The 24,827-nt window shown below is 39.0% G+C and overlaps 2 protein-coding genes across 3 annotated transcripts in view; both read right to left on the bottom strand.

The window, feature by feature from the left end:
* The window catches only part of atp9b (ATPase phospholipid transporting 9B), a 30,956-nt gene extending 17,142 nt beyond the window's left edge, over positions 1-13,814 (bottom strand). For both annotated transcript variants that reach the window (XM_030789194.1, XM_030789193.1), the window contains exons 1-11: positions 13,735-13,814; positions 11,309-11,482; positions 9,970-10,120; positions 8,212-8,325; positions 7,944-8,052; positions 7,519-7,577; positions 6,651-6,702; positions 5,446-5,540; positions 4,280-4,360; positions 2,454-2,529; positions 1,013-1,089 (exon numbers count right to left, since the gene is read on the bottom strand). In XM_030789194.1, coding sequence (XP_030645054.1) covers positions 1,013-1,089; positions 2,454-2,529; positions 4,280-4,360; positions 5,446-5,540; positions 6,651-6,702; positions 7,519-7,577; positions 7,944-8,052; positions 8,212-8,325; positions 9,970-10,120; positions 11,309-11,482; positions 13,735-13,814 — 1,068 coding nt within the window. The remainder of the gene's footprint in view (positions 1-1,012; positions 1,090-2,453; positions 2,530-4,279; positions 4,361-5,445; positions 5,541-6,650; positions 6,703-7,518; positions 7,578-7,943; positions 8,053-8,211; positions 8,326-9,969; positions 10,121-11,308; positions 11,483-13,734) is intronic.
* Positions 13,815-15,469: 1,655 nt separating this feature from the next.
* sall3b (spalt-like transcription factor 3b) lies at positions 15,470-23,171 on the bottom strand. The gene is made up of 4 exons (XM_030789191.1): positions 23,090-23,171; positions 16,604-19,522; positions 16,163-16,506; positions 15,470-15,862 (listed from the first exon to the last, which is right to left on the bottom strand). Exons 1-4 carry the CDS (start codon positions 23,169-23,171, stop codon positions 15,470-15,472), a joined length of 3,738 nt encoding a protein of 1,245 aa, XP_030645051.1.
* Between the last annotated feature and the right edge of the window lie 1,656 nt (positions 23,172-24,827).

Raw genomic sequence — 24,827 nt, 5'->3', positions numbered from 1 at the left:
GCTGACCTCAGCACATTAGCAACTAAGAGTCCTACGCATACAACCTCACTTTTCTAGTCCCTGGAGTCAACTTCACTCACTGCTACCTGCTTCCAACAAGGCTAGTTAAAGCGCTTCTCATTCTTAACCTCACTAACCCAGCTGTGATGTGAATGCAGCCTGAGACAAGGGTCCTCTGTGTAGCCACACACAATTAAACTTGACTTAGGGACAGTCCTCAAGTCCACACATCAAACAGTATCATTCATATACAGTACATCGATGTTATCATAATTACTCCAGGAAACTACTAAAACACATTAGGAGTAGAGGAAGCACACACACAGGACAAATTTTTCATTATCAGCACTGCAACCATGGATAAATGCAACTGCAAAAATGTTCAGTGTGTATCCATGATCAGAAAAAAAAGAATCGCGTTTAAGCAAAGAATTTAAAGCATACACTGTTGTCTGATTATTCTGAGGCTTTTAAAAGAATAAAGGCTCTGCTGAAATGCCACTTTAGTCCTTGGTTAGTTAATTTCCCTCTAGATTAATTAACATCTGGGACTGACCTTTTGCATTGACAGGTCCAAATTTATCTAAAAAGTCAAGGTTAAAAACCATCTCCGCAGCAAGATTGATCACTGATTTAACCCACTGAGAGGAAACAGGGGGCAAGTATTCCCACAGCAAGTTCATCGCTTTTAGGTAGCAGTATAGGTCAAATTTGAATGATGAAGCAATTTAAAACAAATGAAAGAGCCTTTTCACATCTGCAAAAATGACGCATTGTTCCCTGTCAAAAACCTTCCAAAATAGGGACAAAAATCTGTTGATAAAACAATAAATCCTAAAAAGAATTCACAATAAGGAAGCTGTATGGACTAGTCTCCAGGTCACTGGTCCAGTAACTAAAAATTAATATGAGAAAAATGAGAAATGATAAAGAAATGCATATCTATTTCAGTTAATACTTTGGGTTAATGCCTGTTGAGTCTTGGCCATGTTAACAGCACTTCAAAACTAACCTTATTTTTTGCATGAGATGTGTTCAGCACACTTCTTGTTTCCTTTCCAGTGTAGATCACCACACCTATAACTGTGCCTGGGACAAACAATACAACAAGAAATTTAATATATTCATTTAAAACAGATGGAATTAGAACTATCATTAAGAGAAACCAAATCAAAGTTAAAAAAAAATAGGCAAACAAACAAACGGTATGTGTTGTGTGCGATGTTCTTGAGACTTTCGCTTTCTCAAACAGTCTAATAAAACAAGATCAATAACCTACCTCTGTGATTGGTTGATTCATTAAGGTGAAGTCATTAGAGAAGAAAATTTGCACAGTTAACATTGAATTAAAGGGTAAGAGGGAAGGTGAATTCAGCTAAATGAGTACCTGAAGAAATCAGAATTTAAATGATGCAGAATGATATTGTATCCAGAAGTGTAAACTGAAGGAGAATTTATTGTAAAGTTGATTATAAATCCCAAACTTCGATTTGAGTCAATGGACAGTATTGGCGTATCAGTACAGACTTAACTCCACACCCTGTCGTATTCTCACATACATCATCTGAAATCTGTGCTAATAGCCAACATCCTCAGGCATCTACCCAGCCAGAAAACAACAAAATAGATTAAATGTTTTCTGAATCTGACTCCTTGTGTCACACTGACTGAAGAATACCCCTAATACTCCCAGGGGTCCATTTAATGGACCATGACTGCAGGTTGTATCTGATTTCGTTCAGATGAGATCCTGCGGTGGATTAGTCTGGATCTAGATGACGTCAGGGGTCTAAGTTTAGAGGGGGGGAGTAATAAGAGAAAGGGGAGGGGCTGTATGGTCAAGGTCAAGCCAAGGGGGATCAAGAAGAACCTTGAAAACCCCTGAGGACCAAGTGGGGACAACCACAGATCAATAAATTGGAGATCGCTAACACACGCAACTGTGCTTTGGGAAATGGCTGAACTTGGATCAGGTTCCTCTGACATAACCCTGATGCACTCCACTAAAAGTTTACAGGCAAAACTGCACTGAGAACTGCACCTCTTACCAAGGCCAGGGGGAGGAGAAGATTTCACAAAGACACTTAAGTGTCCCATTAGCAGGTCATCATCTTTCTCTTTTTTGATGAAGTCTTATTCCTAAGATGATATCTGATGTAGGAAATATTCTGTGAACAGCATATGAATGAGCTCTGGGCTTGAATGATGTGAGCTCACTGTTTCAGTATCAAGTTCACACACTTCTCAGCAAAACAATAAACTGTAAACTGACATGAAACTTGACCCTTATTGAGGTTAAAGTGAATTGAGATAATGGAAATATTTCAATTACATACCAAGCAGTCGGGAGTCAGACCAACCACATACAATCTAAGGTCGCTTTCAAATCACACACTTTGAAAAGCTTTCCGCTTTCTAAGCAGTCTGTGTGTGAAAGAGTAGGGTTTGCTCACCAGATGCCACCACTGTGCTTGCCCAGAGGGTGTTTTCAATGCTTAAACTCTCATGGATGGGCGGGTCAGAGTCTTCCTGTAGAGATAATCACAAAAGACTGTACAATGTCAAAAGTTACAAAAAAAAAAAATCACAGAATGAAGGCTAAGAGAGAGACTCTGAGATTCAGCGCAAGTTACATATATGAGACTTTGTCATTTTTTTCCAATGATAATGAACTCCTTAAGACATAATAATCAATATCATAAATAATATATGTCCGTAGATGGTTCGTCTGAAGAATATTTTTTCAGATAACCTTGAATTTAAAAGTCAACGAGCAAAGGCAGGCTCTTTAAAGATTTGTTACACTCACTGGAAGCTCTTAAATTGCAAAAAAACTCCAAATGATCGAGGCTATTTCACTTGATTTATCCCAGTTGTAATAAAGATGGGAATACAAAGCAAAAATTCAATGGGATGTAGTTAACGCCAACCACCCCCGCTGTATGCTGAGCAGATAAGAATTTGTGCTGTCGTCTCATAAATAAAGAGGGGGAAAGGAAGAGATATCTTTGGGTGAAACTGTGCTCACACTATGCTGTGGTTAGATGAACACAGATGATTCCTAATTATCCAGTGCCAGAGGGGTAATATATAGGGTGTTAACGAGGCCCACACACATAGAGGCAGCCAAAAGGCACATGCATGCACCTTCACAAACAAGCAGCACTTTAACACAAAAAACACACACAAAAAGTACTTTCATCAAGCAGTGGGGTGTAAGTACCAAAAATATATACACCAGGGCATAATTAATTCTGAATGCTATTGGGATTGTTTGATATCTATGGGAATGAGGAAATGGATGGTTTAACAGCACTGATCGTACTGTCTCTGTCTTAACTAAAGACACATGGTGAGAAAAGTCGGTGTCAGGAGTGGACAGAGGGCTCGGGTTACAGCTCAAATGGCCTGTCTGATATGATAACTATGACACTTCAGCAGGCGCATCCTGTCAGCATTCAAAAACAGGGGGGGAAGGATGATGGACCGTTTCACTGCTCTGACATTGACGGCTTAAAAAAAAAAAACGACGCAAGGGCAGTGAGTCACTATGTAAAAGATAGCTATACGACAGCATTACAGCATCAAGTCGTATGGAAATAAACTAAAAAAAATTAAACAACTCATACGCATTGTAACGTCAGGAAACTGATGTGTACGACAAAAAAAAAATAATAATAATAATACTTTGAGGAGTACAGTCTGTTCTCTTAGAAACAATTAAAGGAATAAAAAATATAGCGATCAGATTAACGCCTGCCAGATCATGATATCCAAATTGTGGAGGGTCTGGAGTGTGCACTGTGGCGAGGGAGGTCTGTGGGAACCTGTTTTTGAAGTGAACTCTAAAGGCAGCAGATATGCAAAAGAAGGCAAAGGGGAATGAATCAGCATAGGAAGTGATCTGGAGCGGAGCCTGGTGTGTGGCCAAGAGTGAAGCCTCCAGACAAAGCTGCTCTTTGTAAGGGGGCTCCCCTCTCCCCGCTGCTTCACTAATCTGCTGTTAATAAGAATCTCTGTTCAAAGAGCGACCGGGGAGAAACTCCAAAAACCTGTGATGTCATCATCGCTGTGAGAGATGCAACCTAGTAGAATCCCCTTCAAAATCCTACAGAACCATAAAACATAGAGCCATAAAACATAGTGTCTATACTCTGGGTTAAACCCCTACTTGCAATATCTTTGGAGTCACTGGAATCCATAATGGTTACAACAGACAATATAAAGATATAATATGCAATTCTTCCTTTACAGGGATGTTTGGACATGAGTTTCTTACCCTTGTGAAGTTTCCTTCAAAACTGTGAATGTCCAGCTGAGGTTTCTGAGCATAGACATATGCACTGATGGAGAACAAGTCCTGTATGGGGGAGAAACAGAAAGCAACATGAAGATGGCTCTGCTGAAGCACACACATCTGTCAATGAACAAACAGAGACCCCACACACAACAGACACACAGGAAAACACTAAAAACCTATAAAATCTATAGACTATGAGGTCCATGTCACTGTGCAGTGAAGAGGAAATCTTTCTTTGGGAAGGCTAGAAACACACATAGTTGCACTATTTACACTTAAAGTATTCAAAAATGTTAGTGCTTTGTCCAAGTTATGAGTGGACAACAAACACGTAAATGTCTTAACTAACTAAATCAAGGGCTAGAGTTGTAGCACTGTACTCCAATGATCAATCCCATGTCATGCTGTTATCCTAGATGAATATATATGACAAGATGAAGATCCAGCGTCTCACAAAGAGTCTAATTTACTGCAAAGATTCTAACAAAATATCGATCAAATTGTAAACTATACAGTCAAGAAAATATCTCAATAAGATGAAATGAAACTAAGAGAGAGACTTAAAGTGAAATACAGACAGATCACACTAAAAGAGAGGACAAAAGAGAGCTCTAGGATATGACTGTCAATGTAACGGGAAACTTGGTGCACTTCTAGCAGTACAGCCATCATGCAGCAGCTTGCTAAAATTTTAATTGTGTGATCACATTAAGTGGTTTCGGAAAGACAAAAACAAATTGTAACCCTCGCTGCTAGAGGGTGTCATCTCTTAGTGAACACTACTAGACAGAGACTGTCAGTTTGACGGATTCCGGTTGTCTCTGCAGGTTAGGTTTCGAGGCAGTGCGTAACACACCCCCAGAGAAGTAAATCAGATACACACAGATATCAAACATGAGACAAGACAATCAGGGCCAGGATGGTAGACTGAAACACACATCACAAACTGGCGTGAAGGAACGACATAATCAGAAACAATAACCTTCCATACAGAATTTTAAGTTCAATGCAACCCCTCCAAAACCACTGGTTTGGTTTGAACAAGCTGCAGGTACAAATTAATTCCAAATCACTACTTATTAAAACACCTTAAATGCTCATCTACAGCTACACACGTATCTAATCAAGATACTGAAAATACATACCCCCAATGCAGACAGTCTCTGAGTGCAGGCCACAGCGACTTTTAATTTCCAGTCTGTCTCTCCATCCAACTGATCTGTTCTGATAAAACAAGCCCCTAGAAAGGTACAAAAACATTCAAGCACATGATTCATCACAGAGCAAAACAGCTATTATAAAAGTAGCTATCACATATTCCAGAAGAAAAACTGTGTGAGCTGTCATGGTAAAGAGAATATGTGCTCTTGATATATAGAGAGCTAAGTGTGTATCAAACTCACTAATCCATTCACCTTAGGGCAGTAACTGTGGTGAAGTCATAAACTGTATTGATCCAAGATATAATTCCATAAAAGACTGATGAATTGTGATGGCCATTGAACAGATGAGGGTAAAGGCCACGTGAATATATTCCCACTGGGCTAAGTATGATGGGAAAGCAATTACGCTTCATCTCTGCTCTAAACTGACTCTCAAACCAGTCCAATGAACACTGGAATGTCAATTGCATAGTAAGAGCCCTTGTTTTGGAGTGGAAAAAAACCTTTTATAAACACTTGTTTTTTCCAAATACTCTTTATGTGAAGCAGCAGTCCTAATGCACTGAAATGCACTGAATGACTTGAAATCACACTAAATGTTTTAGTTAGGAATGTTCACTCTCACTCCTGTCTGACAGACATAAAGTGAAGGGACAAGGCGCTCACTGCTGATTGTCATATTGGCATTAATGAGATTGATGAAAATGACACCAGTGACTTTTACTTCTGAAGCTGCAGAAACAGGTCAAGTGACCTGACAAAATCACTGAGGGATAAACTAGAAGTGACACTGCTCATTAATGCTGAGAAAATCTGAGCATAACTTGCACGGGTGGGAACAGTAAGTAAAGTATCATTCTCCACAACTGCTTTAACCATCTATTACAGGAGAAAGACAAAACCAGGAACAACTGAGAGACTTGTTTTTGTGCAATTTGAAGCTATAAGCCACTCTACTAATGTCTACAAAAGTTTCATGAAGACATAAATTGCTCTGTGTTCTCTAGTTAGAATCAACTGTTGATGGGTGAGACACAATCTTTGAACATCAAAGACAATGTTATAGTCTGATTGTGTTGATAATGTTATTTATCCCTTTAAAGCTCAATTCAACTGTATGACAATACTGTACATATCTCCTCTGCAATGTGCTACAAATGAGGCCAAATTGAAGACCAGTCCCTTACCAGTCTTCTCAGAGGTCCGCAGGAATATCATATCAGCTGGAATCCTTTGGTTCTACAATATAACCATAAATGAGAAATAAGTAACGCTTCAGTTTAAAAATCCCAAATTCATATAATTCTTGAGAGACAAATCACTACACATTATCAAATTACACATTAGACCCACTATACATTATCAAACTAATTCACATTATCAAATTTTATGTCTGAATAAGTAACTGATTTTACAAAACAGACTAAGCTATGACTGTTAATTAGAAAGAAGGAAAAGTAGTTAGATGCAATCAGGTAGACATTTAACGTGTGTTATCTGTCTTCAGCCGATATTCCTATAAACGGCTGAATATACGGTTTTAATTTACATCTGCATGTAATCCTCTGAATCGAACTTTCTTTGATGTACTGGTGAATGATGAAAATGTTTCAGAAAAATTTGAATGATTAGGACAGGCCTTGATATTTTAACCTGTCTCCTTTTACTTGAGTCCTTTTCATATCAAGTTGTAAAAGTTATTAAAGTAATACCAAACAAGCATGAAATACATGCCGTACAGTCAATTAAGACACAAGAAAGGGAGCACGGGAGAGTAACGTGACAGGCCCATCACTCAGCACATATATACACGTCCCACGTCTGATATATGTATGTCCATAATTACACTGCCAGTAACATAAGTCCTGCTGTAACATATATCCTGAATAATTGAACAAGGTGACTGCGCTAACAAAGCAATTAGGATGAGCCAGACTCAAGTGATGGAAAACAAAAAAGACATGATGAACAAAAGGATCATTTACTGGAGTCCATATCACAGATCACACGACAAAAGCTCTTGGTGTTGCACAGAGCGATAAAAAGGACACAAACCTTTTCGACAATGATGAGATCTCCTACTTGGATGTCAGAGCTCTTCACCTGAACTTTACCTGGGCAACAGAAGAATGGGAAGAATTTTCAGTGGTGTGATTATTTTACTCTACCTGATGTGGAGTATATTGAGGAATAAACAACTCGTGCTGATCTCATTCCATACTGGTGAAATGGTCAGGATTTCAACTGCAAAGCACCAAGTCACTCAGTATTTCTCACTTCCACTCAATCAATATCCACAAACTTCTTTTTCTCAAGGTAGAAACACAAGCATAACCAGACAGAGACCTTTCCTACAGGTTAACTCATCATAAAAAAATGCTGAACTATTTTATGGGCCATGGGAACAGAATTATGAGATTCTTTGGCAGTCATGGTATCATGAGGATGGATGGAGAAACATTAACTTGAGTTTTCGGCACCTCGCACTGTGAGCTTGCTGTAGAGCTGGGAATTCATTTCTTTGTCTCTTTGATAGCGCCGAACCTCATCCACGGCCTCTCTCACCATGGTGACAGCCAGTACAAAGCCCTAAATGACAGCACTCAGGAATGAGAAGTGACCAATGATAGAGCAAATTCAAAGTCAGCAACTTGATCTAACATAACGACTGTCAAGTTCGTTGCAGATGCATCATAAAAACTGGGTAAGTCATAGACAGCTGGTCAGGTTTCACACCAATGTACTTACCAGTGGAGCCCAATAGGTGTAAAGATACCCAATTTTCAGAGATGGAACGAACTGTGAGCAAGCTACTACCAGAAAATACAAGTTGAGGAAAAACTTGAACTGTTGGTAGAGCACCTAAAAGAATAACACAAACATGAAGTAAGCTGATCAGGTTAGGACACATCTTACATCCCTATATCACACAGACATAAGGTGCAAATTTATAAAAGGATATGACCACAAAATGCTTTAAAAGAGCAGTCATATCATTATCAGTATATGAGAATGACAGTGAAGCGCTCACAAACTCAGTATACACAGCAACAGTGACCAGAAGCTTGCCTGCACTGATAGATTGTTTCACTAAGTGATGCTGATAAAAAGCCTGTGGTCCTTAGTTATTCAAGACCTGTTAAGAGATGTCCTATGATCTCAGCAGTGCTTAATGAACATAGCTATGTAGTTTATTCAAAATTTATAAGACAAACTGAAAATAAACCTCTCCGTACACACACGCAATGTGAACTGCTCTGAATAAGACATCAGGCAGTAGTCATAATGTACTGGATCGGTTACACATTGAATGGAAAAAGATACATTAGAATGCTGTTACCTCTTCAGTTCACAGCTAGTTACACATTAACCTGATTACAGACGGAAATCTTCTCAGAGGACGGTGGGGTAGAGATTTCACTTTAAAACAGCCAGCGTTATTCCTATGGCTTAGACCAGTGGTCAGCCCCAACACTGAGTCAGAACAGACTAAAGATCATTATAGTGAAGACGGTTTGAGCTGTACTGTTCATGAAAAGTGAATTAAATCTATGGCCCGTAGTAAATCATTCTGTGATGGTCTCTGCCACAATAACAAAGTAATTCAAAGCATAGTTGGTGCTATTATTTTTAATAATACGTATTATGCTGCAATATTTCTCTCTTACTATCACCAAATATTGTGACAGACTTTCCCCAGGTCTTTCTAATCTCAATTCCATATCACTTTATCAATATAATTCATGTTACAAATCAATCACCAGAATAAACATAAAACTCAAAATTCAATAAGGTTATTTTGTAATGTGACACCTCTGCAAATAATGACAACAAATAAATGTCTTCTCTAAGCTGGACATTATTAAAAGCCATGGAATCAATGACACTCCATAGTTAATGGACTGGTTGACCTTCAGGAAAACACATACTGCTAAAGCAATCTCTATATATTCAATAATTTAAAGCGGGAGAGAATACAGAAGGTCCATCTGAATATGTCTCTTACAGACATTGTACACCTCGGCCAGAGGAGAGGACAGTGTGTTTTGGAGACACTTGTTTTTGTGCCTTTTAATAAGGGTCTGGGACGGTTAGGACTGTGCACTTGCCTAGCGGATAAAGAGTAAAGATAAGAGATAAAGAAAAAAAAAAAGAGTTTCGATGTCTAATCTACATAATTCTAAATGGGAACACAAAACCAAAAGATAAACATCAAAGACATGTTAATTGCTGTAACGTTATAAGGCACAAATGTCTGTTATATCAGTATCGCTAGGCATCGATATGCAATTAAATATTTTAAATCGAGTAAAAGGTGAGCACTGAAAATGGTTCAAAAACCCAAAAAAAAAAAGGAGTATTATTTATGGTATAATACCCGTTTCTGGTTCCCCTCTGTAGCCAGCAGAGCTGTCTTAAAGCCACCTACAAAGGTGAATCAGTTCTGGGCAAAGCTCAGTGCCAAAAAAGATATTGATTAAATATGAAATCTTGGTGCAGACCTACCCCAGGCACAAAGGTCAGGATGTTGTATTTCTGGTTTTTGATGCTGTTCTTGGGGTACTTCTCCTCGCATTTCTCTGGGTAGCCAAGCCACACAGTGCGAGCTTTCAGCTCTTTCTTCCTACGACACACGTGGGCCAGACACTCGCAGCAGCTACGCGGGGAAAGAGTATGAAGACAGAGAGGTTTGTAAGCAACACCACCACCAAGGACATGCGGCTTATAATCCATAAGCATGCCCACTTCACATGAAATGGAGCCCTCATAACTAAACAAACTAAAATTCTTCTTTGTGAAGTTGAATTCAATGTGTTGACCTTTCTATTCATTTTATATTTACGCGTGATTTTAGTCTGCTACACCCTGACGTGAGTGAAGAGTGAGGCCTCTACACTGTCATGCTGATTTGGTTGGCATTAAAATAAATTACATAAAGTTTAAAAGAATAACATTTGTGTTGGCCTCTTTGCCCTCTGCCTTTACGTGCCAAAGCCCTGATTCATAAACGAGATTATTTGTTCAAATGAATGTTGTTTAAATATTAGGCCGTTTGAATAAGCAGAGTTATTCCGCATGAATTATTTGTGTTTCATAATCCTTTGTCTAAGCATACAGAAAATTACTGGAAAGCATCAAACTGGTGAGCTGTGCAAAATCCGATTTGTTCATTAGGAAAAGAGCAATATTCTGCTTACAACTGAGATGCATCGCTGATAATCAAATGGGAAAGGAAACTTCTAACACGTATACTTTCATTATCATTCGCTACACTATACAACTAATCTTCCTTTATCAAACAATATCATATTTTATTGGCAGAGAGCCTAAGAATGTTATTGTAAAAGTGTGGTAGGGGAAAAGGGATCGAATCCAAGTATCATTAATGGGATAAACGTATTTTCAGCGACAGTATTTGACCAAAACGCTTCTTGACTGATGATGCGCAGCAAGGAACTCAACCAAAAACATGACCTTAGCTTATGTGTATGCATTTCATGCACAGTTACTAGTGCGTTTGAGAGCAGGACAGCCAACCTGGCACTACCTTGCACTCATCTGTGTGTAGAAGCGAAATACACACAGGCATGAGAGAACTCTATGAATACTACACTGCAAAAGCTAAAAGGTGACCCTTTCAAATATGTAAATGCGTTCACACCAAAGAAAATATTGCCATTCAGGCTGACTGTTCATTTCACAACAAAACAAAGAAGTAACAAGAACAAACAAAAATGTCATATGTCCACATGGACTGTAAACGAAATTTGTCAAGCTCTGGACACACATGCACACAAATACAGACTATTCTTTGTCTCACTGTCACATCACTGAAAAAAATTACCTTCCACACAGGACTTTCCAACCCCCACACAGGAACCAGCCCAGGCCTCTGTGTCTATGGTTGACTCTGGCCCGTGGCAGAGTGTGGTAGTCACTCTCTTCATTCTCAAATCCTTCCTCAGACATCATCAGTGGCATCTCGTCAAGGCTGGAAGCTTCGTCTTCAACCTGGTACCTAAAAAAACATGGCAGTCAAATGAGGTAAAACCCAAGGAGACAGACAAAAACAGAGAAGACAGACATAAACAGAAGCGCCGCAAAGCTTAGCAAACCAATTCTGTTGTTCTAAGACATGACAGATTAATCATTGGGAATTTCATTCCTAATTTTAAACACTGCTTAAACAAAAAGTGTCCTCTGATTCTTTGAAGTTTAAAACAGATTTTGTGAGACAGTGAACACAAGCCTAAGTCTTAACACTACTTGACCAAATAAGAAAAAAAGGGAACTGGTATCAGGCCCGACCGAGAACACATGGCACATTCTGTTCCTCTCATAGTGAAACGGGCTCACACAAATCTCAAATGTTATGCGGCAGAATGTTATTGTGACATATTGAGACACATTTGGCCCTTAGAGTATATCAGGTTTCCCCCACCACAACAGACCAACGATTAAGGCATCTCCCCTACTTAGAGCCTACTGTCAAGCCAAGCACATTCCCCTCTCTCTTGGGTAATTCTCTACGCTTTTAATTCATGCAATTAGACATTTGTAATAAAACCTGACAGACTCTTTCTAACGGACAAACACTGAGCCACTCGCGTTATCAAAAGCATAGTTGGAACACACGACTGAGTGTCGATGAAAAGCGAAAGACATCTTTCAAATTTATATTTGAATTACATTTTTCCAACAAAACCTCTTAGCTTTATACAAGAGACCCATTAACAGGCTATATTAAGCTTTCTGTATTACTTTAAATGTTATAACGTTTACATGATTTTGGAGTAATTTAGTAATCGCTGATATGCACACCACCATCCAACCAGACCCCATAATGTCCTCATATGAAGGAAATTTATGCACATAAAGCTTATGTGTGGTTCATACTGACTAAGCATTACAGGGCAAGAATATCATAAAATGCCAATTGGGAATTGCTTCAAAGATTAGACTATATTTTCACATCTCCACCCATCCTGTCACAACCTCTGGAGTACTCACACTCAGAAAACAAATACAAGATGCCATGGCCAATGATCAAACTAAAGGAGAGGAAAATGTCCTTATCTAACATGCTACTCAAGGACCTGGATTACTAATTTCAACGACATACAAGTTCACTTGACAATCAGAGTTATACTTAGAGAAAAGGAAGCCTTTTCTCAAGAACCTGTTCATATCCATGATGTTCAGTCTGATGAACATGAAAAATTTCTTGGGCCTTGCTGTAATGTCTGACTTGCATATAAGCTAATGCCTCAGTATTACTTTATGTCTGAAGCTTTACGTACACTTAAACTGCCCTCTCATATTAAGGCAAAATACACAACATACTGATGAGTTATTAAAACATATATGCCTCCACCATGTAGTGGTAACACAATCCTGTGATCATTTACACATGGAAATCATAACAGTGATTATCTAAGCACAATAAACTTTAAAAATATTGTTTGTAAGCCTATATTTTAAGACGGGAGGTGAAAGGTTACTATATGAAAAGCTGACAAACGATACAACTGCATGTAAGACTTTCCACCTAAGAAATACAGTCAAATATTTCATCGAGAAACTATGTTTTCCCGTCAGCGAATTATTATTCGATATAGTTATGGGATTGTGCAAAACTGTTTATTTTGAGCTTTAATGTTAGTAAGATGAGTAGTGGCTGGGCAAGAAGTTAGGCAAATTAAGTGTTTGAGCTGAATTCCTCAATATAAGAAAAAGTCCAACCCACAATAAATGGGAGACTGTTGTTAGGGAGAACAGCAAGTTCGTATCTTTACCGTCTTTGTCTCCGTAAAACCACGAGAAAGCACTTTGAATCGAATGGTATTTTTCTAACTGTTTACCGGGTTCAAGTCTCTTGCCAACAGAAAAAGACATGGGATGTGTTTACACCAAATAACATTGACACATCTGCGGATATCTCGCGACGCCTTTTCCAGCAGCTAATTTAGAAACAGAATGACAAGTCGGTAAACTGCTCTGATTGTTTCTGTCCACAAGTTTAGACAAGGGTGGAAAAGAATATCTAATTACGTGTCTACCAGCCTGCTTTTAAACATTTCACAGGGTGGTAAAAATTTGTACTCCCCCATACTAACAGGGTTAAGAGGGAGCTAGCGTATTAGCTTGCTCCAGTCTCAGACACCTAAATTAAAGACAACAGAAACATCAAAATAGCGAAACCCTTCACACATTCATATTAAAAATGTATTGTCCAACCAAGTTATAAATGATACGTAATTTGCTCTGTACCTAGAATATCTGCCAGCATTATAATAAGGGGTTTTCTTCGAATTCTTCCGCACTGGATTCAACGGGATGCTATCAGCCATCTTGGCTGTAATGTGTATGTAATTACGTCACCACCAGTCCCACACGAGTGACGTTTTAAATCATAAAAAACTAAAATAGCACCTGATGCCTTCGGAGTGAAGTTGAAGCTCGCGTCATTGGCTGTCGGTTTAAAGAGTATTAGTTAAAAGACGTTGTCTTAACCTCTTAAGACAACAATATTGCTGTGGTAGCGTGGGGGTGTGTCCCTTCATTTAAAGCCACACTGTGTGTATTTGACAATTAGGTTACCAAGTCAGACATTCAAAGTAGAGTGTGCGCAATGAATATTGATGATTAGCTTATAATATACTAGTGCATTTACCTGTTAATCTGCCTTACCTTTTATATTGCACACTTTAGTTAGTTTAGTTTCGTTATCGTCTGTCTTACTTAACGGTGTAAAGAATGGTTGCCTCACTACGTTTTGGCTCTGCTGTTAACATTAATAAATCTACCTTCAAGCACTGACAACATATTTGTCTCTTTGAAATGACATATACGTTTTACACAGCTGTTCGTAATACACACAAAGAGTAAAACTTAATCTATAGAGACATGATTCTGTCTGAAGTAACAGTCCCAAGCATGCAATGTGTTTCGTATGATTTGGACTTTTATTGAAGGCAATAGTATTTCAGACTTATACAAAATAGATCCAATTCAACCAGGACATTTGTTGGTCCACATCAGTTTGTCATGTAAAAATACAGCAGGCTATGTGCAGAAAGTTGAAGTTTCTTCTTTTCAGTTCCTGGTTTTAAGTCTGACTGTGTGGTGTTGTATAAAAATAATTACTCTTTTTCATGCACAGAGGAGAAGGCAAATATCCTCTCAACAATAAAAACAATAAAAATAATAATCTACCCTCTACATCTGTCTTATGTGTATTAATATTTTATCACTACTTCATGAGAGGACACAACAAAATGGTAAATGATTCTATGGTTTAAAAATGACATTATCAATGCAATGCAAATATCATGGAATGAAAATGAAAGAAGTTTTCTATAAATGTCTCAAGAAAGTTCATTCTTATAGCATATGCCTTCCACAGCATTTGCAGGAAAATATACCATTAATAGGCATAAATCATGAGCCACACAAAAAAGTCCTTGCTCCCAGGAGTTTTATAAATCATTATTTGTAACATAAATACATTTTCTTGAAACATAGGTTGAATCTTTTATTTTGTCTTAAGATTAATCAAACTGGCAAATTCATCAGTCTTCTACCAACAAACTGACAGAGGAAAAATATTGCACAGTATCATGAAATCTGATTCATTCAGGTATGGAGTGAAACATGACATTAGAGTAGCTCCAATGATTCCATAGTTCTCTTCTTTTGGGGTGGTATCATGATGTACTATAGGTTTTGTAATCAACCTTGTTTTGACCAAGACTGTATGAAGACTATTTCTTCATACCTCCATAACTATATATTACCTCAATGGCAACATGAAATGTACATTTCACCATTGTGTCAACCTTACTCTGTCAATGAGCAACAAATCTTAGGCCTTACTTTAGCTACAATAAGAACAGAGTAGGACTTTGAGCATTCTAAAACAATATAAATCTTTATCCATACAAATATAGTACACAGAGTTCAAATAGATATCCCTTGCATATATGTTATTTTTGTAATTTTCCATTCAGTTCAACTGAATCTCTTTGTTGTCATCAGTGATCATAGAGAAGGGGCCAACACCAACATCTGCATTTATTTTTCCAAGTGATGTCACCAATTGACAGTTTCCTGTGCTAGTCCTGTCCATGGCCAAAGGTATTGCTGGAATCTGAGAGACAGCTCCATTCTGAATGACGGATATTTCACTGTTCTTCACAGCTAAACCATTTGTGATTGCTGCCGCATATCGACTCCAAAAATTTGATTCTACATTCATGGACTGTGTTGGTAGGTCCTTATGAAACACTTCGGTGAATTTGAGGGCCTCTCCACCCAACAGAGCCAGTGGATTTTCAACAGACAAGCGCCTACCTCTCCTGGCAGGTGTGTTATTCCACATGTGAGTTCCCATATGAACCTGAAAGGAAGAAACATGAAAGGAGATAAGAGAAAATATATTGTCCTCATAAATTAAAAACAAATTATGGACAGTGATGGTACTGAAAACTTGAGAAATAGTGGCACAATTCCAAATATTACTGCATCATTTGGACTGTGACTGGGCTCTCTGTACAGTGTCTACACAAAGACTGACTATTAAAATGACAGAAGCAAAGACATAATCAATTTGAATACTATAAAATACATCCCGCTTCTTCACTGTGCCATTAAAGTAAGTACAGGTATGTAATTATATTTATGCAAGACAGTAATGTACCTTGAGATTTCCCTTTGTCGTAAAAGCTCTTCCACAAATTGAGCACCCAAAAGGTTTTTCTCCAGTGTGTGTGCGCTCGTGAATCTGTAAGGCACTGGCAGAGGAGAAGTTCTTCCCACACGCGTGGCAGTTGTGTTGTTTGGGGGTTCGTCGGGGTGGTGGTGACCCAAGCAGGGATGTGATTCCCTGGATCATTGTTTCAGAGGGGACTGTAGGAGACTTTAGACCAAATGGTGTCTGGGGGCCTTCTTTTAAGTTAAATGATCTACTGTATCCATTCATCTCTGGTTTGACTTTGCTTTGTGCTGTACTACTAATCACATTTAAGGGGGTTTGGTTTGTACCTAGGAGGAAAAAAAGCATTCTATCAAAACAATTTACTGGCATATTAAGGATTTGCATTGCGATATTTTTGTGGTTATTGGGGTAGAATCATCTTACCATGCTCCTGGCTCCCATTCTGCACGTTGTAATTGGAATTTTCATGTTTCATTAAAGATCTGATGCTTTGAAATCCCACCTGATTGAATGCAATTTCATTTTCCAAAGAGGGTGCTGGGGTCTCTGGCTGTTCACACTTAACTGAGGCTGTAGTTTCTTGTTGGTTCTTAGAAGGAAGATTCAGGGAAGCAGAACAGCCCTCAGGGTGACTATGTGGTGGAGAGACAGAAATATGCATAGAACTAGATGACTCTGACATTGTAGGACTCCCAGCACTGTGGCTTTCAAGGTCTCCTACTAACTTGAGTCTGTATGGGCTCAAATTGATTTTTGAGTCACTCATGGAAACCTGTGGTTCTAATGCAGAGTAGCTGTATGGATTAAGAGGTAACACTGAATTAGAATCTTCAGTAGGGTTCACAGGATTTCCATCATTACCCCCATTTTCTATGTCCTCGTCAAATGAATTGTCATCCATGCTATCTTCATCATATTTATTTGTACCCTCAAAACTCTTCTTGTCAAAGCCAGTATCAGTGTCTTTGGCCTGAAGAATCTCACTCTGGGCTGTGTTGGGAATATGGCCTCCCATGTGCATGCGAATGTGTTGCTGTAAGACAACAGCATTTGTGAACTTCTTTTGGCATATTGGGCATGAATGTTGAACCCGAAGGGGAGGCTTTGCACGGTGGACTCCAAAATGGGTTTTTAAGTTACCCTTTGTGGTAAAAGCTCGACCACAAACCTTACATTTAAAAGGCCTCTCTCCAGTGTGAATACGGTAATGCATCTTCAGAGCACTTTGACAACTGAGTACACGGTGACATATTACACACTGATTTGGGTCCATCATCTTCTTGTCAATATTCTCTACTAGTTGCTGAAGCTTTGATGTTTCTGATGTTTGCATTGAGTCTAAGAGCCCTCCAAATGGAAATTTGGCCTTATACTGATCTGAGATAAGAGGAGGAGGGGTAGAAGACTTGAAAATAGACAAAGGATTACCAATCGATTCTGGACTTTTTCCAGTCATGGGAATTTCTGTTTTCAAAGATTCTGAGGGCACAATGTGGGTCTCAGAAGAAAGATTTTCCCCTAGTCTGGAGTTACTGTTTAGAGGCAGATTAGTTTCCTCAGTTTTTGGGACATAAACTGACTCCTTCTCTTGGTTTGTCTGGTTGGATGCTTTAATGGTAGAGATGTTTGGTTCAGGGCCATCAAGGTTAGGTGACAAAGGTGCATATTCACTTCTTGCTGGGGAGGGCCTTTGTGGAGATCTCCCTGAGGGTGTATTACCGCATGATTCACTCAAGGTCTCCATAAAAGTGACTGTAGGAGGAAGCTGAAGGCCAACAGATGTTGGGACTGTTGATGGAATGGGTTTGCTGTCTAACCATGTTGATCCTGTTTTCTCTGGGGGGAAAGACATGCCATAGGGAATGCCAGAGCTTGTGGGAACATTATCCAGATATTCTGGCACTGGGTATGGGTTCATCTGGACATGAGGATACTTATCTTTGTGCCTCTGAAAGTGTACTTTAAGGTTTCCTTTTGTGGAGAAGCGGTTACCGCAGATGTTGCACTTGAAGGGTCTTTCTCCAGTATGTGAGCGCAAGTGAATCTGCAAGGCACTGTCACTGCCAAACACCTTGGCACAGAACCTGCATTTATGCTTGAAGAAAGAATCCTCGGAGCTGGGCTTAGAGTCAAATAAAGAAATATTGGGCAATTTGCTCTTGCGGTGCTTCATCAGTGCAGTGAGTGGGTCCAGTGCATTGGCAGTGGCTGCTATGCTAGCCAGTGGGTTAGGGAAGATAACTCCACTGGGAGGGCTTTGAGGTAGCAATGGTAGATTTGCTGATTGGCTGAGGAGACTGTTTTGCCCCAAAGGCAGCAGGTTGGATGAGCTCAGAGGCTGAGTGCAGCCACTGCTAGAGAGAGCACTAGTGTAAGGGGTTAACAGAGGTGATGCTCTGCTGCTACTGGATGGAGAAAAACTAGAGTTTACTGAATAGGAAAAAACATTATCTTTTGTTCTGGGATTAATTTGTTCACTGTTTTTATGTGAGGACATTGAAAATGACTTCTCAAGTGTGGAGGATGAGGAGACAGAGGCCTGTCCATTCACAGCAGAGGGCATAACTCCCGACATTGGTAAGACAGGAGGAGGAATGACACCCTGGAGCTGAAAACTTGAAGGACCTGCGTGCAGGCCCTTTGAGGCCGGGTTAAGCGCAGCTTGTGTGGGCTGCCTGTTTATCACAGCTACTTGGCTACGAATCTGTTCAATGAGCTGCAACTGGTGAACCTGCTGTTGCTGCAGAGCCATCAGCTGTTCCAGAATCATGGGTATAGCTACGGCATTGACTCTCCCTCCGGGCACATCACCATGAATACTCTGGGAAAACTGAGCAACTGCAACTCTGGTGCTCTGGAGGATCTCCAAGGTTACATTGGTGCTGGGCATCCCATAGTTTGACATGACAGATGGCAAAGGTAGAGGCGTGGTAGTCTCAGAGGAAACTGTTGATTGGGGACTGGAGTGGGATGTTTTATCCACAGACAGCTGAGTATCCATGGGCTCATCTGGTTTTTCTTCATGCTTCCTCTCTGTAACATCTGGACTCTGCTCATTCTTCTCAACAAACTCCAAGTCTTTCTCTGTGGTCTCAATCTCCGCAAAATCACTATGAACACTTATAGCTGAGCAAGACTCAGCAGGGGAGTCCTGGGGAGCAGGAATCTCATCATGCTCCTTTAAGATGAGCACTGGGGGATCTTCCGTGCACATCCTCTGGTGCTCGAGTAGGTCTGACCACTTGAAAAATTCTGCACAGCACTTCTCACAGACATGTGTCTCTTCACTCCCACTCAGGCTTTCACTTCCACCATCCTCTTCGTCTACTTCTCTCAAGGTTACTGTGAGGAAAACATAGAGAAAGAGGGAGAAAATAAAATGGATAGGAATTACTAACATGATCTATTTCCCTTAAAACAACAAGAAGAATGAACAGGTGAGATGTACCTAATGAATTGTTCTACTCAATCAATTACACCAGCCCAATTTCTGTATTCTTACACATCAGACCCAACAAATAATTTTTGTGCACAACCCATCACATTACATGATATGTCAATTGCAGACACTGCCACTTAATGAAATTCCATGGGAGCAATTGATTTCCAATATTTTCATACAATTCACAGCTGCCTAGTCTGTTGAGACCAAATTGAGTCTGACTGACTAATTTGAATTCCCCAGTGCCATAAAATACACTCATTTCCTGGAGAATTTGAGGAGCTAATCCTCAGCATTGACATAGCTGAGCCCTTTCTGCTGGAGACCAATAATTTTAGAGTACTCTAGAGTACTGAACTAAACTTGAAAACAATGAAACATATTCAAAATTAAATGCTTCAGTTACATTGAATTTCTTTATATTTTGAGTTGAGGGTTGATTCCTTAAAATGTTGAGAAACTGTTAAAGTATATTTAGGTCTAAATACATTGTTGTGGTACTAAATAGCATTTCATGTCACTACACTAAATACAGTATGTGCTTAAGAAAAATACTCAACGATGTTTTCACATCAATGTTGTCTTACAAATAAACAATAAAATAGCCGGCTTAGAAGCTCTCTAAAAATGTTCTTTTTATCAAAATATTTGTATGCTCCTGCAATGGAACAGAACAGACAAAGTGGGCCATTCTTCTTTCCCGTTACCATGTTAGAAACCCTTCATAAGTCAGCGCAGAGGTGGGAGGTATATGAAGGTATATTATTCTGAAAAAAGTTGGGGGTGGGGTGGGGTGGGGGGGGGGGTGATAACACCTTCATGTTATTTTACTTGTACTGTGCCTTTACAACATAGCCCCTAATGAAGCAATCACTAATCAGCCTTTTCATACAAACAATACGAAATCTACATTATTCAGAGATTTACAAAAAAAAAAAAAAAAAAAAGATGAGCCATGTAAACAGAAAAAAAAAGAATTTCATAGTCTTAAAAGAAGACTTGCATTCAGTATAATGTGACGAGACAGACAAACTGCAGGCAAACCTCTGTTCGAAAAAGGAACCGAATTTGATACAAATGTTCTATCTTACGCTGTAAACGTTAGGCACTTGATCTTCAGCGCGTATTAGGGAAAGGGGAATTTTTAGGGTTTGGTGGTACACGACAAACAGGCAGATGCGTCTGTGCATCGACGTTTAACAAAATCTGACATGGCCTCTTAATGTTGAGCGAAGTTAATGAATGAGCTAACATAAACAATTGGAAAGAAACAGTAGTCCTTTTATTGTATTTGTTGTCTCAGAAAATAAAAGAAAGAGACACTTCAAAATAAATCCCTGTAAATGTGTAGGACGCAGCTACCTAAACCCCTCTGTTGATTTAAAACTGTAACCTGTCAAGCAAATTTTAAAGAAGTGCAAAAGTAAACTAACTAAACTAAACTAACGGGGAAACTGGGGATAGATTAACAGCTAAATAATTTAAGAGTATTGAAATTGACCACAAATGTCCTACAAAACAAGAGCAAACAGACCTAACGATGTTTGTAACAAGTATGGTCCAAATAGAGGCTCAGCAGGCTCTAAACGTCAAGTTGACGATTTTAAGTAAATCTACCAAAAGACTCTAAAAACGCGTTGCGTCCTTATCTATCTATCTATCTATCTATCTATCTATCTATCTATCTATCTATCTATCTTTCTATCTATCACTGGCGCCAACCAACTGAGCTGCTTTCTCTTAAAATCTGCGAAATATTAGCGCACACTCAACAACCAGTTTCTTCCAATGTCTAATCAAGGGACAGCCTACTAATAAAACATGTGTTAACTGTGCCCCTTCAATCGCTGCCACAAAATAGTATCTTACTATATTTTGTGTTTTGACACCTTTAAATAGACAGCATGCTTGATCTTAGTTATTATTAGCAGTATTATTAGGCTATTATTAGGCTACAATTATTATTTAGCACTAAGCCTATGCTAGTTGTTTTGAGATGCAGCAATGCATAAGCGATGCTATAGGTTAACTAAGAATGCTAAAGTTGACCAAACTGACATCATTAAATTTTCAATAGAAAAAGAATTAATTATTACCCCTTATTATATAGGCATTAATTATTTATCATTTTGGACCATTTTATTATTGTTGTTTTTTAATTGGTTTCGAGAGTAATACAAATGCATTTCCTAATATTTTTAAAAGATCACCTGGGAGTAAAACAAAACCGTTTCACGTACTTTAAATACACCCCTCCAAAACTCTATAAAAGTACAATTCAGAACGAGCCAGTTGTGGAAAAAAATGCATGTCATGAAGCGAACGACAAGATTTCCATGTCAGAAGATATTATTTTATCGACACATCTGAGAGAGGACACATTTACTTTTCGACATAAGTTTTGCCCAGATGTTTAATATTAGAACTCCACTTTAAATATTGCATAGCCTATGTGGGATAGTTTCTCACTGAATATTGTATAATGTGGCGTGATTGCGTAGCCTATTTATTAAAGTTACTTTTGTGACAATTTTCGTAGGCCTGTAGCAAACTGTTTTAAATTATACTAGATACAAAAAATGCATCAGCAAACTTTGAGAGTAGCATACAAAACCATTAACATGAGATGGGCAATTATTTAAAAGATTTACAGAAATAATCGTAGCTGCATGTTTTCAGTTAACCTTTTGCAGGGACACTTTGAAGGTTGAACTGGTGTTCATAAGGGCAATAATATTTAGCCTACAAAAGATTAGCATGATTAAAGTCAATTACCTCGACTGAAACATTATTGTGTAGATGTTCGTATTTTAAATAAGTTATGGAAAGATGAGACTTTCAGTCGCATGGGACAATGGAAACAAAAGTTTAATCCTAAAAATATATATAAACATATATTTACATTATATACACAAACTGTAAAACTGTCGGACGATAAAGTAATTTCTATCGCCTTGCTCAATCTGCATGGCAGTGTTGACAATATAAATTGTGGTTTCGAACATATAAATGCACTGTGCCTAATCTACTGCACGTCGTCTCTAACTCCTCTTCGCATGTGTATTTAGTGGCTGCTACTTCTCTCGAAGAAATACTGCGTGCCAAGATTACAAATAAAACACAACAAATAGCATACATCGCAGGTCACAACCACTTTTTCCCCCTTAAAACTTAGTCTGAGTTTCTTGATTTGACCAGAGTAGTGCCTTCTTTCAAATACACGGAGCAGCGATTTAAAAGGTAGCCTATTTACTTCCCAAACCATATTAAAATGTTTGACTAATTAATGGCCTCCTACAGAGTCAAAAATTACCTAAATGAGCTAAAACTACAACCTACAGGCCTACTATGAAAAAGATAATTTTCTAACACAAATCAGTGAGTTTACAGACTTTGGGTGAGATTAAGTATGACATGGTAGCAAGCGTTTTCATCGTTTTGTACTAAAGCAATGGTATTTCACGTACCGCTATCCGAAGTGCTCTCTATCTCTTCTCCCTCCTTGTCCGAGGACAGATGCTGCGGTTTCGCTTGCTTACGACGGGACATGTTGCTTTTGTACCTGTCTTCTGAGCCGCTATCTGCAGATACATCGGTAGCGGACGAAGGCAATCCGTACTGTACCGGGTCAGTGAATATGGGATATTAGATGTTGTTGCCGTTGTACAGATTGCGCATGTCGGAGTTATATAGAGAAGAATGAATTACCATTCCCAGTACACTGCTCGAGGAGGGATTGGCCGAGTTCCAACAGACACACATTGGATATGGAAATGAGGGATGGATTTGGTAATTAGCTGTTTCACTTCCTCACCACTTGTCTTTGCACACTGTATATGTTCGTCAGCACGACAAATATCACCGGGAGGAAATGGTCTTCCCTTATGTCAAATTGCACCGTCGACAAGTCTTTTCATCTGGAGAGACTGAGGCTCTCTTCACTGTTACGCATTTTAGTCACTGTTCTAAAGATTCATTTTCTATATCAGCAATTTAGAATCAAGTTCAGTTAAGAGTTAATTTTTCTCAGTCTCTTTGTTGTTGCTCCAGTGCATGTTGCTCTTCTCTGTAGAAAGCTGAAACTGGATCCACTTTGAACTTGTAAACTATTTGTCTCGCCTGTTGAACTTTCAGTCGTCTCGACTCAAAACTGATCCGCCCTCACTGCAAAGATGATATTGAACAACTTTTGCTCTGCTTATGTTCTGTGACACAAAACCCCCATTTCCCGCAACAATCTTAGTTTGTCAACACCAATAGGCTTCTGGTATTTTGCAAAGGATAATCATCTCAGGCAAAGAAACATGCTTCAGACTGGCTGACTTCGCACATAACCTGCCATATAAAGAACGATCAGTCTCGCTCAGAACAGCCAGCGTTCCAGACATACGTTGTTGGTCATATCCTTCTAGAACACCGTCGTGCACATGGTTCGGCTACGTCAAGTGACTCCCCAGCTAACAAAGTCGCTGATTTAACCCACAAGCATTCGCTGTTTCCTAAGGCTTCAGGGTATAACTAGTTCCTTGAAGGTTTTACATCAACATAAGAAATTACACGATAGGATCAACGTTCGGCTGTGAGAACCTCTCCGTGCGTAAAGCAGGAACAAATTCTGGAGAGCCGCGGAATTAGTCCTTAGTCCTCTTCTAGTCGATTACATAGAACGACCGCTAGGATGTATCACACAGTTTCACATAGAACTCACAACTAATTTAAACCACTATGACCACCTGCTTGCCAAAATGATATGACACTTACTTAAATAATGCATATGGCAACACGTCATTTGCAAGTCTTTGTCAAGCGTATCATTTTCAATACAAACCATGAAGGCTACGTTTAAGATCAGTTAGCGTACATAATGTCTCAAGAGTCTGCAAGACCGTGTTGTATCACTGCTACTTTGATAACAGCTACCTTTGACTGCAAAAGGATGCTGGTACTTAAAAACAAAATAAGCAATTGATCATTGGAAGCACACAGTTGACACATTGTAGAGACATATTGATCAGTGTTTTTGTTGTTCCCCTGGCACTGAGAGATAAGAGGACTCTTTGGTCCAATACAATATAGTTTGACTCGTTATCTCAATGGCCAGATGATGGATCACTGGGGTAACCAAAAGCCTTTATCACTAAATTCCCCCAATTATGTAATATTGATTCTCTCTCACAAGCTTGGCGCACAAAAAAAAAAAAAAAA

This window comes from Chanos chanos, chromosome 12 (genome assembly GCF_902362185.1).
Source record: "Chanos chanos chromosome 12, fChaCha1.1, whole genome shotgun sequence".
Taxonomy (NCBI): Eukaryota; Metazoa; Chordata; class Actinopteri; order Gonorynchiformes; family Chanidae; genus Chanos; species Chanos chanos.
Note: the sequence above shows the minus strand (reverse complement) of the source record. Positions and strands in the feature narration are given on the sequence as shown.